Raw genomic sequence first — 18,896 nt, 5'->3', positions numbered from 1 at the left:
CATCAACCCATAGCGCCCCATCATAGAATTTTATATGGTCTACAGAATGGTACTCCATTTAGAAAAGAGTTTTTAAAAGTCGTCTTATTTATTTCTAAAAATCTATTTCTAAATCGCTTGGGTTGAAAAGAATGTTTACAAAGTCTCAAAAAGTCGCAAAAAAAAAATAAAAAAAATCCTGGCCGAAATTTATTATTTCCCGCCTCCCTTCAACTAGTAGGTATATAAATAGATACTGTCTGTTTTTTTTCTCAGATACTAACTCAGGAGTCAGGAACCCTAAGACCGATTTGCCTCAGATTTTGTTTGGGGAACTTGGGAGGCCCACTAGAAAGTTTTTAGCTTGGTTTTGAGACTTTAAGTTGAGTGGGTGGACTTTAATAGCGAAAATTTAGTTTTCCCGGTAAAATCGTTCAAGTATGGGCAAACGGCGGGAGAAACTTTTAGTAACTTGGGCAGCGCTGGGTTCCCAAGCTACTACTAAATAGAATAAAACCGATGTTTTTAAAAAACCCAAAAATTAAGTGAGCTAAAAATGTAAAACTAAAACATTTTTTGGAATGCAAAAATAATTTTAAGACGGACGTATTTTTTAATAAAAAAATCTTTAAAAAAAACTTTAAAAAATCATTTCCAAATTCAGTACCGTATATGTATATTGTATATTCATATGCGGTAGGGGGGTAGGATTTATTTTTAAATTAAATTTCCTCACTTTTAAAAAACATCTTGACTGTTCAGGGTGAAGTATTTGGATGGGGTAACTCTGAGTACTCACAGTTTAGGATGATCACAGAGGAACAGCAACTTCATACACCTACTCATATTCCTTTAGGTCAGGACAGACTCGGACATGATCGGGGTCAAGGTCGGGTAGGGTCGAGTCAGATCATGGTCGGGTTAAGGTCGGGCAGGGTCAGGTTGAGTTTTGTTTGGTCGGATTGGATTGGGTCAGCAACAAAAATTGGTGCTGCTCTAAAATTCTCAGTTTGTAAAAAAAAATTGATTTTTAATTTTTCTTCAAATGAATTTCAAAATATACAGTTAAAATCTTGAGGGTACGCTCGGTTGATTCATATTTTATTTTTTTCTGAAAAAAGTAAACCTTAGTTTCCGGACTCTAAGTCAAGCATTCAAACTTTGAATTAGTTACCATATCTATTTTGATTTCAGGGACAAAAGACGATATTTCAAGTAACCCTCCATTTTTACAGATAGTTGTCTCAGGGGTGTATATTTTTTCAGAAAATGATTTTTGATGAGTTGGGGAAAAAGTTGGAAATCACAAGGCAAGTTTTTTTAAACAAAAGCGTATATCACTTGGGGGGGGGGGTGATTTTCGAGAAAATGTACACCCCTGAGTAGTCTTTTTTTTCAACAAAACCCTTTAAACCGTTGTCCGATGCTGCAAATATGTCATTCAATAAATGAAGGGGCACGTTAAATTATGTCTACAGTCCCTTTAATATATTAAAATAATTTATTTTGTCAGGTATCGGAAAAGTAAAAGATATCGCTAGCGGGGGTACAATTTGTCTGGCTCTAAATGAAGTAAGTTATCTAGTTCAAACAAAACACTATTAAAAAATAATTAGACAAATTTTTCTTTCCAAGACAATTTGTTTTGGTCTAGAACATACTACATACTAGAACATACTACAACTTTTTTATTCCAAAAAAATACTTTTATAAATAAACCCATTCCTAAGGAAGTTACGTGCGCATGCAGCATTGAATTACAAGACGGAGAGAAAGTCTGTCCTAGTGTCCTAGCCGCAGCGCTCGGCCCAGAAAGTGACCTAACCATAAAATATATACATATTTCTCTTTTTCTTGGAAGTCAACGCAGCAACTGCACGTAACTTACTTGGGCAACTGCCTTGAAAGTACACATTGACGGTTATACTTAAATACCCAGAGAAAAAAAAACAAATAGAGGATTAAATCTGCAACTTCATAAATCACTGAAAATTGTCATTTAAATGTCTGATTGAAGTTAAATAAAATATTAAAATAATTTATTTTAAAGTTAATATTTTGAAATACAGATCCTTTTAGAACATTTTTTTCGTTTTTTTTTTCGCTGAAGTTGGGAAAATAGTTTAATTTTCGGGCAAAAATTTAAAATAATTTCCTTTTTTCCTTAAATCATACAAAATCATTTCCTTCCTTGGCTCTCGGGGTGGTTATTTTGAAAAATAAATATACTCCCTGTCAAAAATCTTTTAATCAAATGTTTAACACTTCTTTAAAAATCTATCCATCTATAATCTGTATCTATCTATCTAGGATGGGGATGTATATGTATGGGGATACGGTATACTAGGAAAAGGTCCTAATCTCAACACCGCTATAAAGGAATCCTATCAAAAAAGTTTTGAATTATCATGATGAAGTCAAAGCTGGATGTGTTTGCTGAGCTAATTTGATTGATTGAATTCTCTGATTGGTTGAATTGTTGAGTCAGATTAATTTTAGTGATTGATTTATTTATTGATTTATTTATTTAATATATTTGATTTATTTGATTTTTTCATTGATAATTTGAATATTTGCTTAATTAGTTGTTTCTTGATATTGATTGGTTGATAAGCGAATAATTTAAATAATATGATTGATCGATTATTTTGAGAGTAGCCGGAAAAAATTCCTCCAGCGTTATTCGGAATTTCACCTTTCAGCCCCGACATTAAGATTACGAGGTAAATAGATAAATAAATAATTCTACAGAGGTGGAAATTAATTAATTACGTTTCAATCGTGGCCGAGAGTGTATCGGAAATTCTTAGTTCAATTTCTTCTAACTATTCATTTAATCAGACCTCTGAACTAGGAACGGCTGGTTTTAAATATTCTTAAAGTGGATTTTACATATTAGCCATGTAGAAAAAAAATCAGATTGTATTCCATTCTTGAATAACCTGATAATACTTTGCTGAATTTAACAACTTTAATCTTTAATCTTGATTGATCTTAAAGTAAACCTAGTTAAAAATTCTGAATTGGTTTTCTGTATTACTTTTGCTAAAAATGCTGAAGCTGCTAAGAATGCTAAATACTTATTTGCACAGAACTATTCCATAACATTTTTTGGTGAGTGCTGCGAAAAATAGCTCAATTTTATATAATTTCGATTATTATTGTTAAATTTTATATAATTTTTGTAATTTTTATACATGTTGCTGATATAGTTGAGAAGAAGAAGAAGGTTTTCCGAATTATCACGATCTAACATTTTTATGTTATCTTTTAGAATCTCGTCAAATTGTAGTCCCCCCCCCCCCCAACCCCCCTCCAACGACCATTAAGTTAAAAAATATTTGTTTGATGTAATATTTTAGTTTGCATGCTGGTTTGGGACATCAAGCTGTTGTGAATTCATCAGGTATTATTATGTCAGCATTTTTGCTTATGTACACGAAAAATAAATACGACCAAATAGGTAAAAATTTCATTTACACGTTCTTTTGTTCTTCCTTTAAAAGTTTTTTCAAAATTGCATTAAAAATTGACCTTGTTCTAATCAACATTTATTCCCCGTGTTTTCTTAAAACAACACGATACACGAAGTGAACCATAAATTAATGTGATGCATTCCCTATTCACAACGGTTCCCTTTCAACCTTTTCTGGGCAAAAATAAGGAATATATTGTCTCAATAATGAGTATATCGTCTCAATAAGGAATATATCGTCTCAATAATGAATATATCGTCTCAATAAGGAATATATCGTCTAAATAATAAATATATCGTCTCGTTTTGATCAATATAACGTGTTGAATTATTTCAATTCTTTCTTTGTCTCTGCTGTATAAATCCGCAAATAAATTTTGTGGAGAAAACAAAATTTAAAAAATGGACATATTCAACATTTTTGGCCCAGACGAAGAGACACCATTGAATAACGAGGATGCAACTCATTGAATGGAGGGTCATTTGAAAATATGTAAACAGTCCCTTTTACTGATGCAGGTGATCTGTATATCTGGGGGCAGAACCGTGAAAGATGTTTAGGACTAGGAGAACACGGAAACCAGTTTTTCCCGCTTAAAATTGCCATTCCTGGCCGCGTTAAAGAGGTACAAAAAAACTTTTTATAAAAGAGTTTTTAAAAAGATATTTTGGAAAAATTCAGTAAATGCTGCTTCCCCACATATTTTGTCGAAAAAAAAATTATTTTCCCCTTATGTAGTGACACGTTTTTGATTCGTGTTTTTTTAGGAAAAAGTGCAAAAATGGAGGAATAAATTTGCAAGTTAATATTCTTTTTTTCTTGAAGTTCTTTGTGGTATCATGATATTAGATTAAGTGCCCAGCGTTGCCCATGGATTTTTTCTCGTGGTATTTAAAAAATTCCAAGTTAGCCTTTTTCACCCCCTGTGGTACCTATGGTGTCCCTAAAAAAAAATGTTTCCCAATTTGGTCCAACCGTATGGCCTGCTATAGCGAACATACATGTATGAGCGAAGAGCTTTTATTTTTATAGATAATATAATATTTTAGGTGTCATTGGGAGTGGATCACTCTGCAGTTATTGCCTCAGCTTGGACATAATTCTTATCTTACAACCCGAACCTCTCAGTTTATTTTCTGCAAAGAATGAAAGTTGTTTCCAAAACACCATTTCTCGGTTCTCCCCCTCAACCATTTGATGAAAACAATTAAATTAGAATCAGATTTTTTAATGTTAATTTTGATAATTTTTTTTCATGCGTATTTTGGCAACATGAAATAACCCACAAACATGGATTTAAATGGAAAGAAGAATAATGGAAAACATTTTTTGTGACACCATTTGGTTGGTTCATCGAAGTTTAAATGTTTAAGTGGATTTTACTTGCGCGCAATTGCGAGCCCTCTAAACTCCGCGCAATTCAAGAACAGTTGAAAACAGTTGTAAACAAATAGTACCTGAATTCTTGTCATATTCACCATATTTTCAGATCATAATTAGGTTGGCTGGATTTAGAAAATGTCTGGGAACACGCTTCAGAAAGCCATTGATCTCGTCACAAAGGAATTCAATCAATCAATCAATCAATCAACAAATCAAATAAACGATTTTTGCTTTTCTTACAAACTTTATCTTTGATATTGATTAATTATTAATGTCAATCGTTATTTATGGGATCTTTACTTTGAATCATGAATGTAGAACGAAACTGGATCCCGTAGAGCAATGCCATGATTTCTAAATTTTATGTTTATTTTTAAATTGGATTTATCTGTTTTAAACTGTATTAAATTAAACATATTGCGTCTCTCGAGTATTTCTAATAGTTGTTTAGGACAATATTTCCAATGGTTGAATTAAAAATTATTATATTGTTTGACTGATCAAATATTCAATTAATTGTTTGATCAAATATTCAATTAATTGGTTGATCAAATATTCAATTAATTGATTGATCAAATATTCAATTAATTGATTGATAAAATATTCAATTAATTGATTGATCAAATATTCAATTAATTGATTGATCAAATATTCAATTAATTGATTGATAAAATATTCAATTAATTGATTGATCAAATATTCAATTAGTTGATTGATCAAATATTCAATTAATTGATTGATCAAATATTCAATTAATTGATTGATCAAATATTTGATTGATTGACTATTGAAATAATTAGGCCACTGAGGAAGACAAAGCTAAAAACTATGATGAGGCTTTAAGGTAAATAGGATTAAGGGAGCCGGGGGATGCCGGAGCTCACTGGCGTTAGTTCCGATTGCGGTCTGGGCTCTCCAAAATGGGNCCTCCTTCGCCCCTCCTTTTTGGTTATTCAAATTTAGGTAAACAAATTTATCTTCAATCTTAAATTTTGATTATTGATAATTCTGTCATTGGCCCAGTTAAAAATGAACAGTCATGTAACTTATTTTAATTATTGATGATTTTTGATAACTTTGAATTAAGTTCTGGTGGTTTTTGGGATTAATTGAAAGATTACATAGATAGAGTCATTGATTGTATTTATAATATTTTTTTTTATTTAATTGATTTGTTGAATTCTTTAGTAGATTATTAGGTAAAAACTGATAATTTGATTATTTGAGTATTTGATGTGATCAAAAAGTTTATTAGTTAATGATTTTTTTTTGAAGATCATTAGATAAATTTTGATAATTATTAAATGGATATTAGATGATTTATGTTGGTCATCTTTCCTGCGTCATTTTTGTACCAATAAACTACCAATTCTATTCTAATAGTTCAATGTTAATTTATATTTAAATGTGCACTATTTGTAAAAATAAAAACTTTTCATGCTTAAACCCGCCGAACTATTATATTTGTACTCGTACCAGCGTATCTGTGCTTATATAAATCTCCCAACAAAAAAGAACTCTGGCATAAGTTTAACTTTTTATATTCATATATAATAAATAGTCGAAAAATTTATTTATAGAATGTTCATTTAACAACAATTTAATATAGTTATAGTTTGCTGGTATGCTATTATGAAAGAAGGTTTACATTTAAGTTTAATTTGGGACTGATTAATTAATTTAATCAGAGTATCAAAAAAAGAATTATGAGTCTCGACTCACTCTTTATAAATCTTTATAAATGTGGTCGATTTTATTAATTAGTTGTTAATTTTTTAATAGATTGATTAATTGAATGATGACTTGGTTGATTGATTGATTGATTAATTTGATTTGTTAAGGTTGTACGAGCATGCAGTAGAATATTTCCTGCATGCGATTAAGTATGAAGCACAGAGTGACAAAGCCAAAGAAAGCATCAGGTAACGAAGCAGTAAACCCTTTATATTGACCTATCTTAAATATTGAAGCCCTTGGATAGTATTGAGCGTAACATATCTAATTATCTATATTTATATAAAGTAGTAATATCTGTTTGGTTTTTTATCCGATCATAACTCATGAACCCCTGGACCGATTTGCCTCAATTTTTGATTGGGGAACTCTAGAGAACCACGGGAATGCTCTTAGCTTGGTTTCTAAGTTGAGTTGAGTGAGTGGGTTTTATAGGGAAAAATAACTGAATTCGTAATTTAAGACCAAGTGCAGGTAAACTTATAATTTAATAATAATAAAAGTGGCCCGCCGGGCTCCAAATACCAGCCCTTCTTTCCTCAGTGGGATGGAATTCTTCAAAATATAAACCTGTAGCGACAAAAAATACTTTCGCTCATTTCCCTTTTTTCAATTCTCTGATATATCCTAAAAATTAACAAATTCGATCATTAATCTTTGAATAAAAGTATTTCTTTGATCAGGGCCAAGTGTATTACCTACTTGGAGCGAGCAGAAAAACTAAAGGAGTACATAAAGGTGATTTTTTTAATATAAAGATAATCTTAAAATTATAAATTAAGACTTAAATCAATGGGTAATTTGTAGTAAAATTTAACAACAAATATAGTTTGAATTTAAATAATAATAATGCAATTTTTCTTTTGGCAAACTTATCATCCTCCCCCATCCACAATATCAGGGGTGTATACCGTATCAGTGTACTGTATATTGTGTCGCAGAAAACCAAAAATGTTTGATTTTCAATATACTCGGTATTTTATCCCATTCAAATAAGCCACCTGAGCAAAATAAAATCTGTAAAAGTTCTTTAACAAATCAAACAGCTTTATGTAAAACTTGGATTTTTACGGTAATTAGGATTTTCGCAAAAAAACCTTTGACGAACCAATATATTTTCAGAAATAATAAAAATAATAGTAATAATAAGGTACATCTTGTAACTTAACATTTCTTGTCAGATGTATTGTTTGTTTTGAAAAATTTGTTTACAATAGGGTGGAAAGAAGAAACCGGTTAAGGCTGGGAGCAGTAATGACCACGAGGGTTCAGATAAAAAGGTAAATAAAAAAATGTAAACATAATTTACATTTTACATGCTTAAAACAACGATTGAGGTGGGACATATAAGAATTATGATTTTTTTTCAAGGTTTTAACCTACTCCTGATTTAATATGATTTGATTGATTTTATCGGATTTAAACTATAGTAGTTAAACTTTTTTCAGAGTATTTTCATCCCTGATGTTCATCAAATCCGACCTCCTTACAAGCATTGATTTGATTGGACCTGATTTATCTTGATTTGACCCGATTCTGATTTGATCTTTATTTAACCCAATCTTGATTTGATCTTTATTTAACCCAATCTTGATTTGATCTTTATTTAACCCAATCTTGATTTGATCTTTATTTAACCCAATCTTGATTTGATCTTTATTTAACCCAATCTTGATTTGATCTTTATTTAACCCAATCTTGATTTGATCTTTATTTAACCCAATCTTGATTTGATCCGATCTTGAAATTAACCCTAAATTGACCGGATCTTAATTTAAGCCGATCTTGATTTTATATTAATTTGATCCTGATTTTATCCTGATTAAATTTAATTTGATTTACCAGGACTGATTATTATTTCCATTTATTTATTAGATTTAATTTGATTTATATTCACTTGTCAGTAGTTAAACTGAACTAGCTACTTGTCTGATCTGAGCTGAAAAATATAAAATTGAATCTATCCTTATTACCAATCGTTTAATCTGAATATCCACTTGGACACTTTTGATTTCTGCTTAATCCGCTTTTTCGCCATCTTTTTGGATTGCCCTACCGGATTCCGGCCAATTCTTATTAAACGGCGTGGGAAATTTCAAATTTCGGCCGGCTTCTGAATGGCTGTTTGGGATTCTGTAAAACACCACTCTGATTTGTGGAATCTTAGAAACATTTCTGGATTCAAAGTAGAGATTAAAATATTCATAAGATTTACAAAAAGAAGAGATTTATCTCGATATCCACAGTTCAAAGTTTTCAGCTCCGATCTTGATTCAGGGTGAAGACTCTGACGATGACGGAGAAAAGAAGAAGTTCCAAAGTAAACTGGAGGGAGCCATTGTAGTAGAGAAACCTAATGTTAAGTGGGAGGATGTTGCTGGGTTAGAGGTACTCGATAATATTATGATTATGATAAGGATTATATGATTATGGTTTTATTATTATTATTATTATTATTGATGTTATTGTTATTGTTATTGTTATTGTTATTGTTATTGTTATTGTTATTGTTATTGTTATTTTTGTTATTATAGTTATTATTGTTATTTTTTTTTTTATCTATATCATTAATTTTATTAATATTATATCTTCGAAAATCTTACATGCAACCCTTCAGTTGGAGAGTCACTTGAAAAAAACATTTAATGTCCCTTAAAAACATCTACAGGTCCTTAAAAACATCTACAATCCCTTAGAAACATCTACAGTCCCTTAAAAACATCTACAGTCCCTTAAAAACATCTACAGTACCTTAGAAACATCTACAGTCCCTTAGAAACATCTACAGTACCTTAGAAACATCTACAGTACCTTAGAAAACATCTACAGTACCTTAGAAACATCTACAGTCCCTTAGAAACATCTACAGTCCCTTAGAAACATCTACAGTACCTTAGAAACATCTACGGTACCTTAGAAAACATCTACAGTACCTTAGAAACATCTACAGTCCCTTAGAAACATCTACAGTCCCTTAGAAACATCTACAGTCCCTTAGAAAAATATATTCTTGAATGTTTACTGTATGATGTATGTGTAAGTATGACGCTCTCTATTCACTGTTTTGTGAAGACAGTGTTAAAAAAGCACCCTTGAAAAAAATGCGATAATAATTATTTTTAAAAATGCGCCAAAATTTGAGAAATGATTATCTGCATTAATCATTATTTATCAATTATTATTTGCTTAATATTGTTATATAAAAAATATGAAAATAAAAGAATCCTAATTTTTTATAATAAAAATATCTAATATTTGCTGATCTGTTCAGTCTGATAATATTTAATTATGGTTTACTACACTAGGCAGCTAAGGAAGCTTTAAAGGAGGCAGTTATTCTTCCCATAAAGTTCCCTCACCTTTTCACAGGGAATAGGAAACCTTGGAAAGGTATGACGATATTTTGTTAACCGTAATTACAGCGGAGTGGGGCCTTTAAACAGAGGATATAAATACTTTCGGTAGCTTAAAAATCTAAAATATTTGAAATGGGTCTTCAAACACTGTGATTTATAAATCAGAAATATTATTGGGTTCCGAGTTCTTCAAAAAGTGGATACAATGATGATGTGTAAAGATTGTTGTATTTTCACGGATACTGAACTTTTTTGTTTCTCTCGAATTAATTATTTAGTTTTTGTGTTAATTTTCGTTAGTCTTATTCAATTATTGCTTTAAATAATTAAATTTAATTATTACAACTCAACTTCTCTGAAATTACAAAAACAGATAAATTTCGTTTTCTTCAAGTTTAAAAAAAAACCGTCAGTGGGGCAAGCATTAATAGCGTGGTAAAAAATGTTGAATTGGAGGTGGAGGAAGGTCTAATAAAGATTGGAAACAATTGTCGTCTTCTCTAATGAATATAGACATTTTTTGCTTGCTTGGAAGTTCCATTCCATTTACTGATTCGTGCTTTTTAACATAAATCCTAACAAATCAGTTAACGAGTTAATGGATTAGATATGCATACATTTATGCAAGATTATTTCCTTGCTTATGATAATACAAAAGACGACATTAGCTCACATTTTTAACGTTTTATATTGGATATATTTACTGTCCTGCTCCTTTCACTGCATAAAATGTCACTTCCTAGAGCACTTGAAAAAACATATTTTACTACATCTGAAAATTTTCATCAAGTATATTGGACATTTTTCATACAAAAGAGGTGCGTTACTTATTCACAAATTCAGGTTTATTTCAACAAAAAATCCTTTTATTTAACAAATGATCAAATAACTTTTGAAATACAATTTAATATTTTTAATATGTGTTTGCTTTTAGCACAGCACACTTACAACTGTGTTAAATAACTGCGGATTTGATGTGGATTATTGAACGTTCAAGCAACTAATATAACCAATTTATAACCAATATAACCAGAGCTGAAAACTTTAGAATGAGATATCCCTAATCCCGATTACTTAATCTGAGTATCCAATTGACACACTTTTGATTTTCTTCTTAAACCGTTCTTTATTGGATACAGTAGAGAAAAATCAAAAACCGGTTTTTAAAAAAAAGAGAGTCGCTCCCGTTTCTGTATATTAATCTTAAATGGCGCGAAAAAATTTCAAATCTATTGGCTTCATATACACGACTCTGATTGGTTGAATTTTATACACTTTTCAGGATACAAGTACAAGATTAGGTTTGTCTCGATATTAGGAAAAAGAGAGGATCAAGCATTAATCTCGATATCCACCATTCTAAAGTTTTCAGCTCAGGGTTTCTGTACAAAATAATTAGACAAAAAATCATCTTTATATAGAGAATCTTTGTGTTTTAGGAATCCTTCTGTTTGGCCCACCAGGAACTGGTAAATCGTACCTAGCTAAGGCAGTTGCTACGGAGGTAAACATTGCTTAATATTTATAGGACATATGTGTGTTGGACTTTTGCGAATAAGTCCTGTTATAAGTTGCATTCCCAATTTATGACGGTACCGTAAATACGGGCATACAACACTTTAAATCAAGATTTTACAGACAGTCCAAGTTAATAGTTGCCTGCCCAATTTACGTAGTACCGTAAATACGGGCATACAACACTTGAAATCCAGATTTTACAGACAGTACAAGTTAATAGTTGCCTGCCCAATTTACGTAGTACCGTAAATGCGGGCATACAACACTTTAAATCCAGATATTACAGACAGTCCAAGTTAATAGTTGCCTGCCCAATTTACGTAGTACCGTAAATACGGGCATACAACACTTTAAATGAAGAGACGCTTCAAATTACGTACACAGTTCCTTTAAAATTAAACTTTACTTTATGATGCAGTTATATTTTTTTATGTTATGCATTCCTAAAAAAGAACTTCTTGAAGATTTAGGGCTTAGGTTGATCAACCCTATGCATCTTTAACAATCAACCTACAGACAAAGTACCTTGATCTGTAGGTTACAATAGATACATTAATAAAGTTATATTCGGATTAAAAACAATTATTTTCTAGGCGAACAATTCGACGTTCTTTAGCGTGAGTAGCAGCGACCTTGTGAGTAAATGGTTGGGAGAGTCGGAGAAGTTAGTAAAGAACCTCTTCGAGATGGCCAGGTACTGTTTGTAGGGTTTACAATTGGAATTTCGTTGCCCCAAATTTCAATGAAATTTCAGAGCCCGCAATTGCTCGCAAGTAAAATCCACTTGCGTCGGAAACCTTAACCGTTAGTTAGTGGTTCGTTTTTTAAGGACTTTTTGGACTTTCAAAAGTTCCACGAAATTCTGAGGTCTATATATTTCGAACTCGTTAAATATTTGCACGTTTTATACTTTACACGGAGATAAGATAATTGCAACAATATCGCTCAGAGGTTTAGAAATGATCGGTATTTTTTTCTAGGTTACAAATTATGCCTTCTTTAACGAAAGCAAACTTTTACAGATTATAATTTTGAAATTTTAGAACCTTTGCGTATTTTTTTGAGCCTTTTAATAGTGTTCAAATAATAAAAGTTACACATTAAAGATGGGACTTCAGAAATTACTTTACGGAACTTATTCAATCTTTATTCTTACATTATTTGTTTCTTAAAAATTGTGAACTTATTTCTTTCTTTGCCAAATCAAGACAATACATTAAAAATTTGAACTAGTTGTATTCAATAGCCTCAAACTAAATAAGGTCGCAGGGTTTATATGTGTTTAAGTATCACTTGAAATGCTTGATCTTGCAAGAGTTGGAACAAATTTAAAAGATATTGGTCTTTCTTGTACTTAATGATATAATATATTAAATAATAGGGTGTTTACAGATTTTAACTTAGGAGAGAAAGACCCCTTGATACGATATCATTTACAATCAATAATTTTAATTATTTATGCAGAGAGCAGAAACCCTCTATCATATTCATAGACGAGGTGGATTCATTGACCAGCTCAAGGTTAGTCCCCTAGATACTTATTTAGGGCTAGTCACCTAGATTCATCGACCAGCTCAAGGTTAGGCCCCTAGATGCTGATTTAGGGTTAGTCCCCTAGATTCATTGACTAGCTATTTAGGGTTAGTCACCTAAATTCATTGACCAGCTCAAGGTTAGTGCCCTAGATGCTGATTTAGGGTTAGTCACCTAGATTCATTGACTAGCTCAAGGTTAGTCCCCTAGATACTTATATAGGGTTAGTCACCTAGATTCATCGACCAGCTCAAGGTTAGTCCCCTAGATGCTGATTTAGGGTTAGGCACCTATATTCTTTGAATAACCCAAGGTTAGTCCCATAGATACTTGTTTAGGGTTAGGCACCTAGATTCTTTGAATAACCCAAGGTTAGTCCCATAGAGAATTATTTAGGGTTAGGCACCTAGATTCATTGACCAGCTTAAGGTTAGTCGCCTAAAGACTAATTTATGGTTTGAAACCTAGTTTCAGTGACTAGCTCAAGGTTAGTCTCCTAGGGACTTATGTAGGGTTAGTTTACTATATTCATTGATCAGCTGGAGGTTAGTCGCCTAGAGACTTATTTAGAGTTAGTCACCTAGATCCATCAGAAACAGGTTAGTCGCCTAGAGACTTATTTAGAGTTAGTCACCTAGTGTCTAACCCTAACCAGTGTTTAGTCAATGAAACTAGGTGTCTAATATTAATTATTATTATTATTATTATTATATTAATTATTATTAATATTATTATTATATTGATTATTATTAATATTATTAATTGATTCATTAATTGACTGCTTTAGGTCAGATAATGAATCTGAATCAGCACGACGAATAAAAACGGAATTCCTTGTACAGATGCAGGGGGTTGGGAACGATATGGACGGTATCCTTGTTCTAGGTAGGTTACTGTATCCTTTTACTAGGCAGGTTACTGTATCCTTTTACAAGGTAGTTCACTGTATCCTTGTTCTAATTAGGTCACTGTATCCTTGTTCTAGGCAGGTCACTGTATCCTTGTTCTAAGTAGGTCACTGTATCCTTGTTCTAGGTAGGTCACTGTATCCTTGTTCTAGGAAGGTCACTGTATCCTTGTTCTAGGTAGATCACTGTATCCTTGTTCTAGGTAGTTCACTGTATCCTTGTTCTAGGTAGTTCACTGTATCCTTGTTCTAGGTAGGTCACTGTATCCTTGTTCTAGGTATGTCACTGTATCCTTGTTATAGGTAGGTCACTGTATCCTTGTTCTAGGTAGGTCACTGTATCCTTGTTCTAAGTAGGTCACTGTATCCTTGTTCTAGGTAGTTCACTGTATCCTTCTTCTCGGTAGGTCACTGTATCCTTGTTCTAGGTAGGTCACTGTATCCTTGTTCTAGGTAGTTCACTGTATCCTTGTTCTAGGTAGTTCACTGTGTCCTTGTTCTAGGTAGGTCAGTGTATCCTTGTTCTAGGTATGTCACTGTATCCTTGGTCTAAGTTGGTTACTGTATCCTTGTTCTAGGTCTTATTAATATATGCTGAAAATTATGCTCGTCGTTGACTGTCCCATTTATGAATAAATCTTATTTCTATCTCCTAGGTGCCACAAATATCCCCTGGGTTCTTGATGCAGCAATCAGAAGGAGATTCGAGAAACGAATTTATATTCCGCTGCCGGAAGAAAACGCCAGGAAAACATTATTCAGAGGTTGACCTGGATATTTCAGTAGGCACATTTTGTTTCAAACATGTACATTGTACTGTCCTTTTTATGCGCAAATGGTCAAACCATTATTAACGGAATCTTTTTAGTTACTACATAGTACACTACATACATGTAATCGAGTCTTTGCCCTAAGAATTAACGGTTTAATCACTTAATCTTTAAGTTTTATCCAGATGTATCTATTTATTACACTAACTCTGTTAAACATTATTCAACAAGTTTTAAAGGGGCTCCAGGCGTAATTTTATTTTTTAAAAGTTGCATGTTGAATTCACAACAACACCGTGTATGGTTAAATCTATCATGTTTGATGTGATAAAGGTACAAAGGTAGGTTAAAGATACCACTTGATAATTAGAGGCTCCTTTAAAATTACGCTTGAAGTCCCTTTCAACAAATACACAATCGAAGAAAACATGAATTTTTGAATAAATGATGTTGTGTTCAGAACTTCAATGTTTAAACTGAACATGGGAACTACTCCTAGCAGTTTAAGTGAACAGGATTACAGAAAATTAGGAAGCCAGTAAGATTTTTATTTTAATCTAATTAGTGGTTTACCTGTTATAGATGTGGGCATTGTTTTTAACCGTCTTTTTAACATTCAGCTGATTTTGATGGTTTCAGAACAATCTGAGAAGCTTTATTCATCTCAAATTATATTTTAACCATTTTTTAAGCATTCAGCTGATTTATATGGTTTTAGGAGACATCAAAACAATTTGAGAAAGTTAACTTTTGCGACTTTTTTTTCATATACAGGGTTACCCTGCCATAAAGGAGATGAGACTGCAAAGAGACGAATTAAAACTCGTTAAATATGACGATTTCAATGTTTAATTAAGCCTTTTATTTTTATTTATTTAGAACCGAGGGATATTCTGGTGCAGACATATCTCTTGTGGTTCGAGATGCTTTGATGCAGCCGGTTAGAAGGGTTCAGTCCGCTACTCACTTTGTTAAATGTTCAGGTATACAGCCGTGTTGGATACAATACAGGGTGTGTCATTAAACACTTTTATATCGTCTATATTCATTCATAAATCTGATAACACTAGAAAATACTCAAAATAAGTTGTCTATGCTTTCCAAAATGTGGTCTGACTACTCTTTTTGTTTCAGATTCAAAGACTACATTTTGAGAAGCTTAGACGTCGTACAATTATATTTTCATGGAAACGTTCGCCTTAATTTCAATTTCGCCACTCAATTCCCAAGTTTATCGGAAGAGTTAAAAGAGTCTGAACTCGCAACCCACTTTGTTAAATTTTCAAGCCAAGGACAAGTTTGATGTTCTGCCAACAGATTAAATTAAAACAATTAATCAATCTTTTTGAATTTTTGCTCCAAAAAGGAACCAAATACTTGTCACAATTTATTTAATTAAAATTTTCCAAATCTCCTAACCTTTGATTCCTTTGATCTTTCAATCTATATATTCTGTTATTCATAGTTTGAAATATCAATGGTTTTTGCATTCAGGTTGCCAAGGGATTAGAGAATATAGTTTAGTTCCTTTTTATTCTAATATTGATGAACGCATATGATTAGGTCCCTCTAGAACAGATCCAAGTCTGATTGTTCATGACCTGCTGACTCCTTGTTCTCCTGGAACACCTGGAGCACTAGAGATGACATGGTTAGATGTTCCAAGTGATAAACTACTAGAACCTGTGGTAAGTTTATTCTTCATCCTTCATATCAACTATGGTCATCTATATATAGATTTAATATGTATATTATGTATATTGATTTATAGTCTCTACTACAGTATATATTTACTTGCAAATAATCTTTAGTACTCCATTTAAATATACATAGAGTATATTGTAAATCAATCATATATCTATATATAATATATATGATATAATGTATATCTATAAAGTAGTAATCTCTGTATGTCTGGATTTCCGATTGAAATGCATCAACCCCCGGACCAATTTGCCTAAAATTTTATTAAGGGAACTCCTATTATGTTCTTAGCCTGGCTTGAAAATTCTAATTAAGTGCTTTTCATTATAAAGCGTAAGTTTTGCTTCCAGGCAAAGCTGGGTTTAAAATCTAGTATTTTATCAAATAGTAATCTTTGTTTGTCTGTCTGTTTGTTTTTGTATGTCTGATTGTAACTCCAGAACCACTTGGGCGATTTGCCTCAAATTTTGTTGGAGAACTTGTCAGAACCACAAGTTTATGACCTTTCTTATTTAGGTAAGTGTGACAGATATGCTAAGGTCCCTCGCCACTCAGAAACCGACCGTCAACGCCGGCGACCTCAAGAAGTTGGACGATTTTAGAAACGATTTTGGCCAGGACGGATAAATTGGGTTTCTTCGTGATATTTATTCCCAGCTTTTAAATTGTAATATTTTGTCGCTGTACCGTACTTACTAAACTGTACACCGAGTTGTACAGAAAATTCCCATCATTTTTCACCTTGATTATCATCTTCCTCATTTTCTAATTAATATGCATTCACTCGCAATGAACTATGATTTAATTTCTAAGAAAACAGACATAATTTCAAAAGGAATATCATTAAAGAAAAACTTCAATGAAATCTAACATTATTTTTCTAATTTAAATTTTTTTTTTTATTTGCTGAATTGGGAAAAATAAATAAAGTTATTGATTAAAGAAGAAACCCCAAATAAAAAACTTTTCTTTTAATATTCAATTATTTAGTTTTCTCACAAGCACAGCTAAAATCTTTTCCGGTGGGGAGAGTTGTAATTTTCGAATTCCGTTTATTTTAGAGCCCACTCAATATCACTATGAATAGGATTGCACATTGTTTAAAATGAGAAAATTATTCAATCAGAATGTTCCAATCAGGCTACAGGGTGTCCCCCGAAACATGACATTGGTGGTAAATATTTTCACCCGTCTTTTTTCATATACAGTACATTTTACAGTATTAGTCGATAGAAGACTTTTTGCAGTTAAAAAAGAATCCTTGACTCAAAAATGTTTTATCAATTTTACTATAAATGACCGACCGCCATTTAACGTTTTTTATTAATCTCTTTGTTATCAAACATCTCAAAAAATTACGGAAGAAGATATTTTCAACAATTCACCAACTGCTGTCATGTTTCGTAGGATACCCTTTAAATTAAGGTTAAAATAAAGCAAGAGGGATAAAAACTAAATAAGGATGTATTTTATTTATATTTTGATTTATTAAGTTAATTTGATTTAAATTTGTTCTCCATACAGTTAGTTCAAAAAACGTTGAATTATGTATTTTAAATATATTTATGTGATTAATCAACATATTAATACAAATTTCTTGATTTCAAAATAACTGATAAAAGTTATTAGATGAATAAAATAATTAGATAATACTTCCATGATTTTTATTATAAAACTATTCATATTAATATGGTATGCATTGCTACTAGCCTAGAACACTTATGGACTTAATACATAATTCAGAGCAAATAGATTATCAAGTACAATAGGTGGCAACAGAGAAATGCATCAATTATACACGACGTCGCAAGTGTTAAATATAACAAAAAAAATTAAATTTGCTCACATTACTTGACATGTCTTTCAAGATTAAATAAAACAGTGTAAAAACAGAAATTAAATAACACATAAAATTGCACCCGCTTCACTGTAAGAAAAGCTCTTTATTCTAAAATTATCACTCTTATTAATAATTTTGTCGGACACAATACGAGTATTGTACGTAATTTTGTGTACTATGTGATGCATACGACTCGATTTAAATTCATCTAAAATCAGGTAATATAAGTTTAGATAATTTCAAATCAAATTGGAAGCATAACAGCGTTATATATGGAAAAGATTGATATTTTCTTTACCTTCAAAAACAAGTTAAGTGGCAGGAAAGTAAAAAATAATATGCTTGAGGAGAAAAGTGCAATAAATCACAGTTTTTACCAACTTTTAACAGCTATTTCTCTGGTAAATCAAGATGCTTGCTTATATAACCAAAATAAGATTTAAATTTTATTTTTCAATTTAATTTAAATATTTAAACGTATTATAGGGTTACCCAACAAGGGTAAGACTTCAGAGGAGAATGCACGAAATTTACGCTGCTTTCTTCTGTTCATTAGTGATTCACTGCAACTGAGTTCTTTCTTTGTCAAATCATTAAATAAGTCGTTTAAGGTCAAAGTTCAAGACAGTAAAAGTAAATTGATTATGAAAGTGTTTATTTAAGAATTTCAAATCTCGTCCTCTGTGGGTAGTGTGG

The 18,896-nt window shown here is 31.7% G+C and overlaps 2 protein-coding genes and 1 long non-coding RNA gene across 3 annotated transcripts; all 3 read left to right on the top strand.

The window, feature by feature from the left end:
* Nucleotides 1–741: 741 nt before the first annotated feature.
* LOC111717994 (RCC1-like G exchanging factor-like protein) lies at nucleotides 742–4,945 on the top strand (the record flags this gene model as incomplete). The annotated part of the gene is given in 7 exon segments (XM_023493461.1): nucleotides 742–835; nucleotides 1,493–1,551; nucleotides 2,290–2,358; nucleotides 2,638–2,702; nucleotides 3,342–3,385; nucleotides 3,974–4,080; nucleotides 4,505–4,945. Coding segments are annotated over 7 exon segments (489 nt in total), but the record flags the coding sequence as incomplete, so codon positions are not given.
* On the top strand, nucleotides 4,935–17,192 carry LOC111717993 (vacuolar protein sorting-associated protein 4B). Its single transcript, XM_023493460.1, has 16 exons — nucleotides 4,935–5,018; nucleotides 5,639–5,682; nucleotides 6,680–6,760; nucleotides 7,256–7,310; nucleotides 7,790–7,852; nucleotides 8,850–8,960; nucleotides 9,878–9,962; nucleotides 11,368–11,432; nucleotides 12,040–12,140; nucleotides 12,911–12,967; nucleotides 13,767–13,864; nucleotides 14,543–14,633; nucleotides 15,117–15,194; nucleotides 15,536–15,639; nucleotides 16,220–16,344; nucleotides 16,877–17,192. The coding sequence occupies exons 1-16, from the start codon at nucleotides 4,974–4,976 to the stop codon at nucleotides 16,985–16,987; spliced, it is 1,314 nt and encodes a 437-aa protein (XP_023349228.1). The 5' UTR covers nucleotides 4,935–4,973; the 3' UTR covers nucleotides 16,988–17,192.
* An 86-nt stretch (nucleotides 17,193–17,278) lies between these two features.
* On the top strand, nucleotides 17,279–18,012 carry LOC111717992 (uncharacterized). The gene is made up of 2 exons (XR_002768972.1): nucleotides 17,279–17,534; nucleotides 17,768–18,012. It is a non-coding gene; the product is annotated as an uncharacterized LOC111717992 (long non-coding RNA).
* The last annotated feature ends 884 nt before the right edge of the window (nucleotides 18,013–18,896 follow it).

The sequence above is a fragment of the Eurytemora carolleeae genome, unplaced genomic scaffold (genome assembly GCF_000591075.1).
Source record: "Eurytemora carolleeae unplaced genomic scaffold, Eaff_2.0 scaffold1053, whole genome shotgun sequence".
NCBI lineage: Eukaryota > Metazoa > Arthropoda > Copepoda > Calanoida > Temoridae > Eurytemora > Eurytemora carolleeae.
This window is presented reverse-complemented; position numbering and strand designations above follow the sequence as displayed.

What these genes read in the sequence shown, in the direction of transcription:
- LOC111717993 (XM_023493460.1), top strand. Translation starts at nt 4,974, where the DNA reads ATGTCTGGGAACACGCTTCAGAAAGCCATTGATCTCGTCACAAAG. An exon ending in AGGATGTTGCTGGGTTAGAG is followed by an intron (nt 8,961 to 9,877) that starts GTACTCGATAAT and finishes TTACTACACTAG; the next exon opens with GCAGCTAAGGAAGCTTTAAA. An exon ending in GAATAGGAAACCTTGGAAAG is followed by an intron (nt 9,963 to 11,367) that starts GTATGACGATAT and finishes TTTGTGTTTTAG; the next exon opens with GAATCCTTCTGTTTGGCCCA.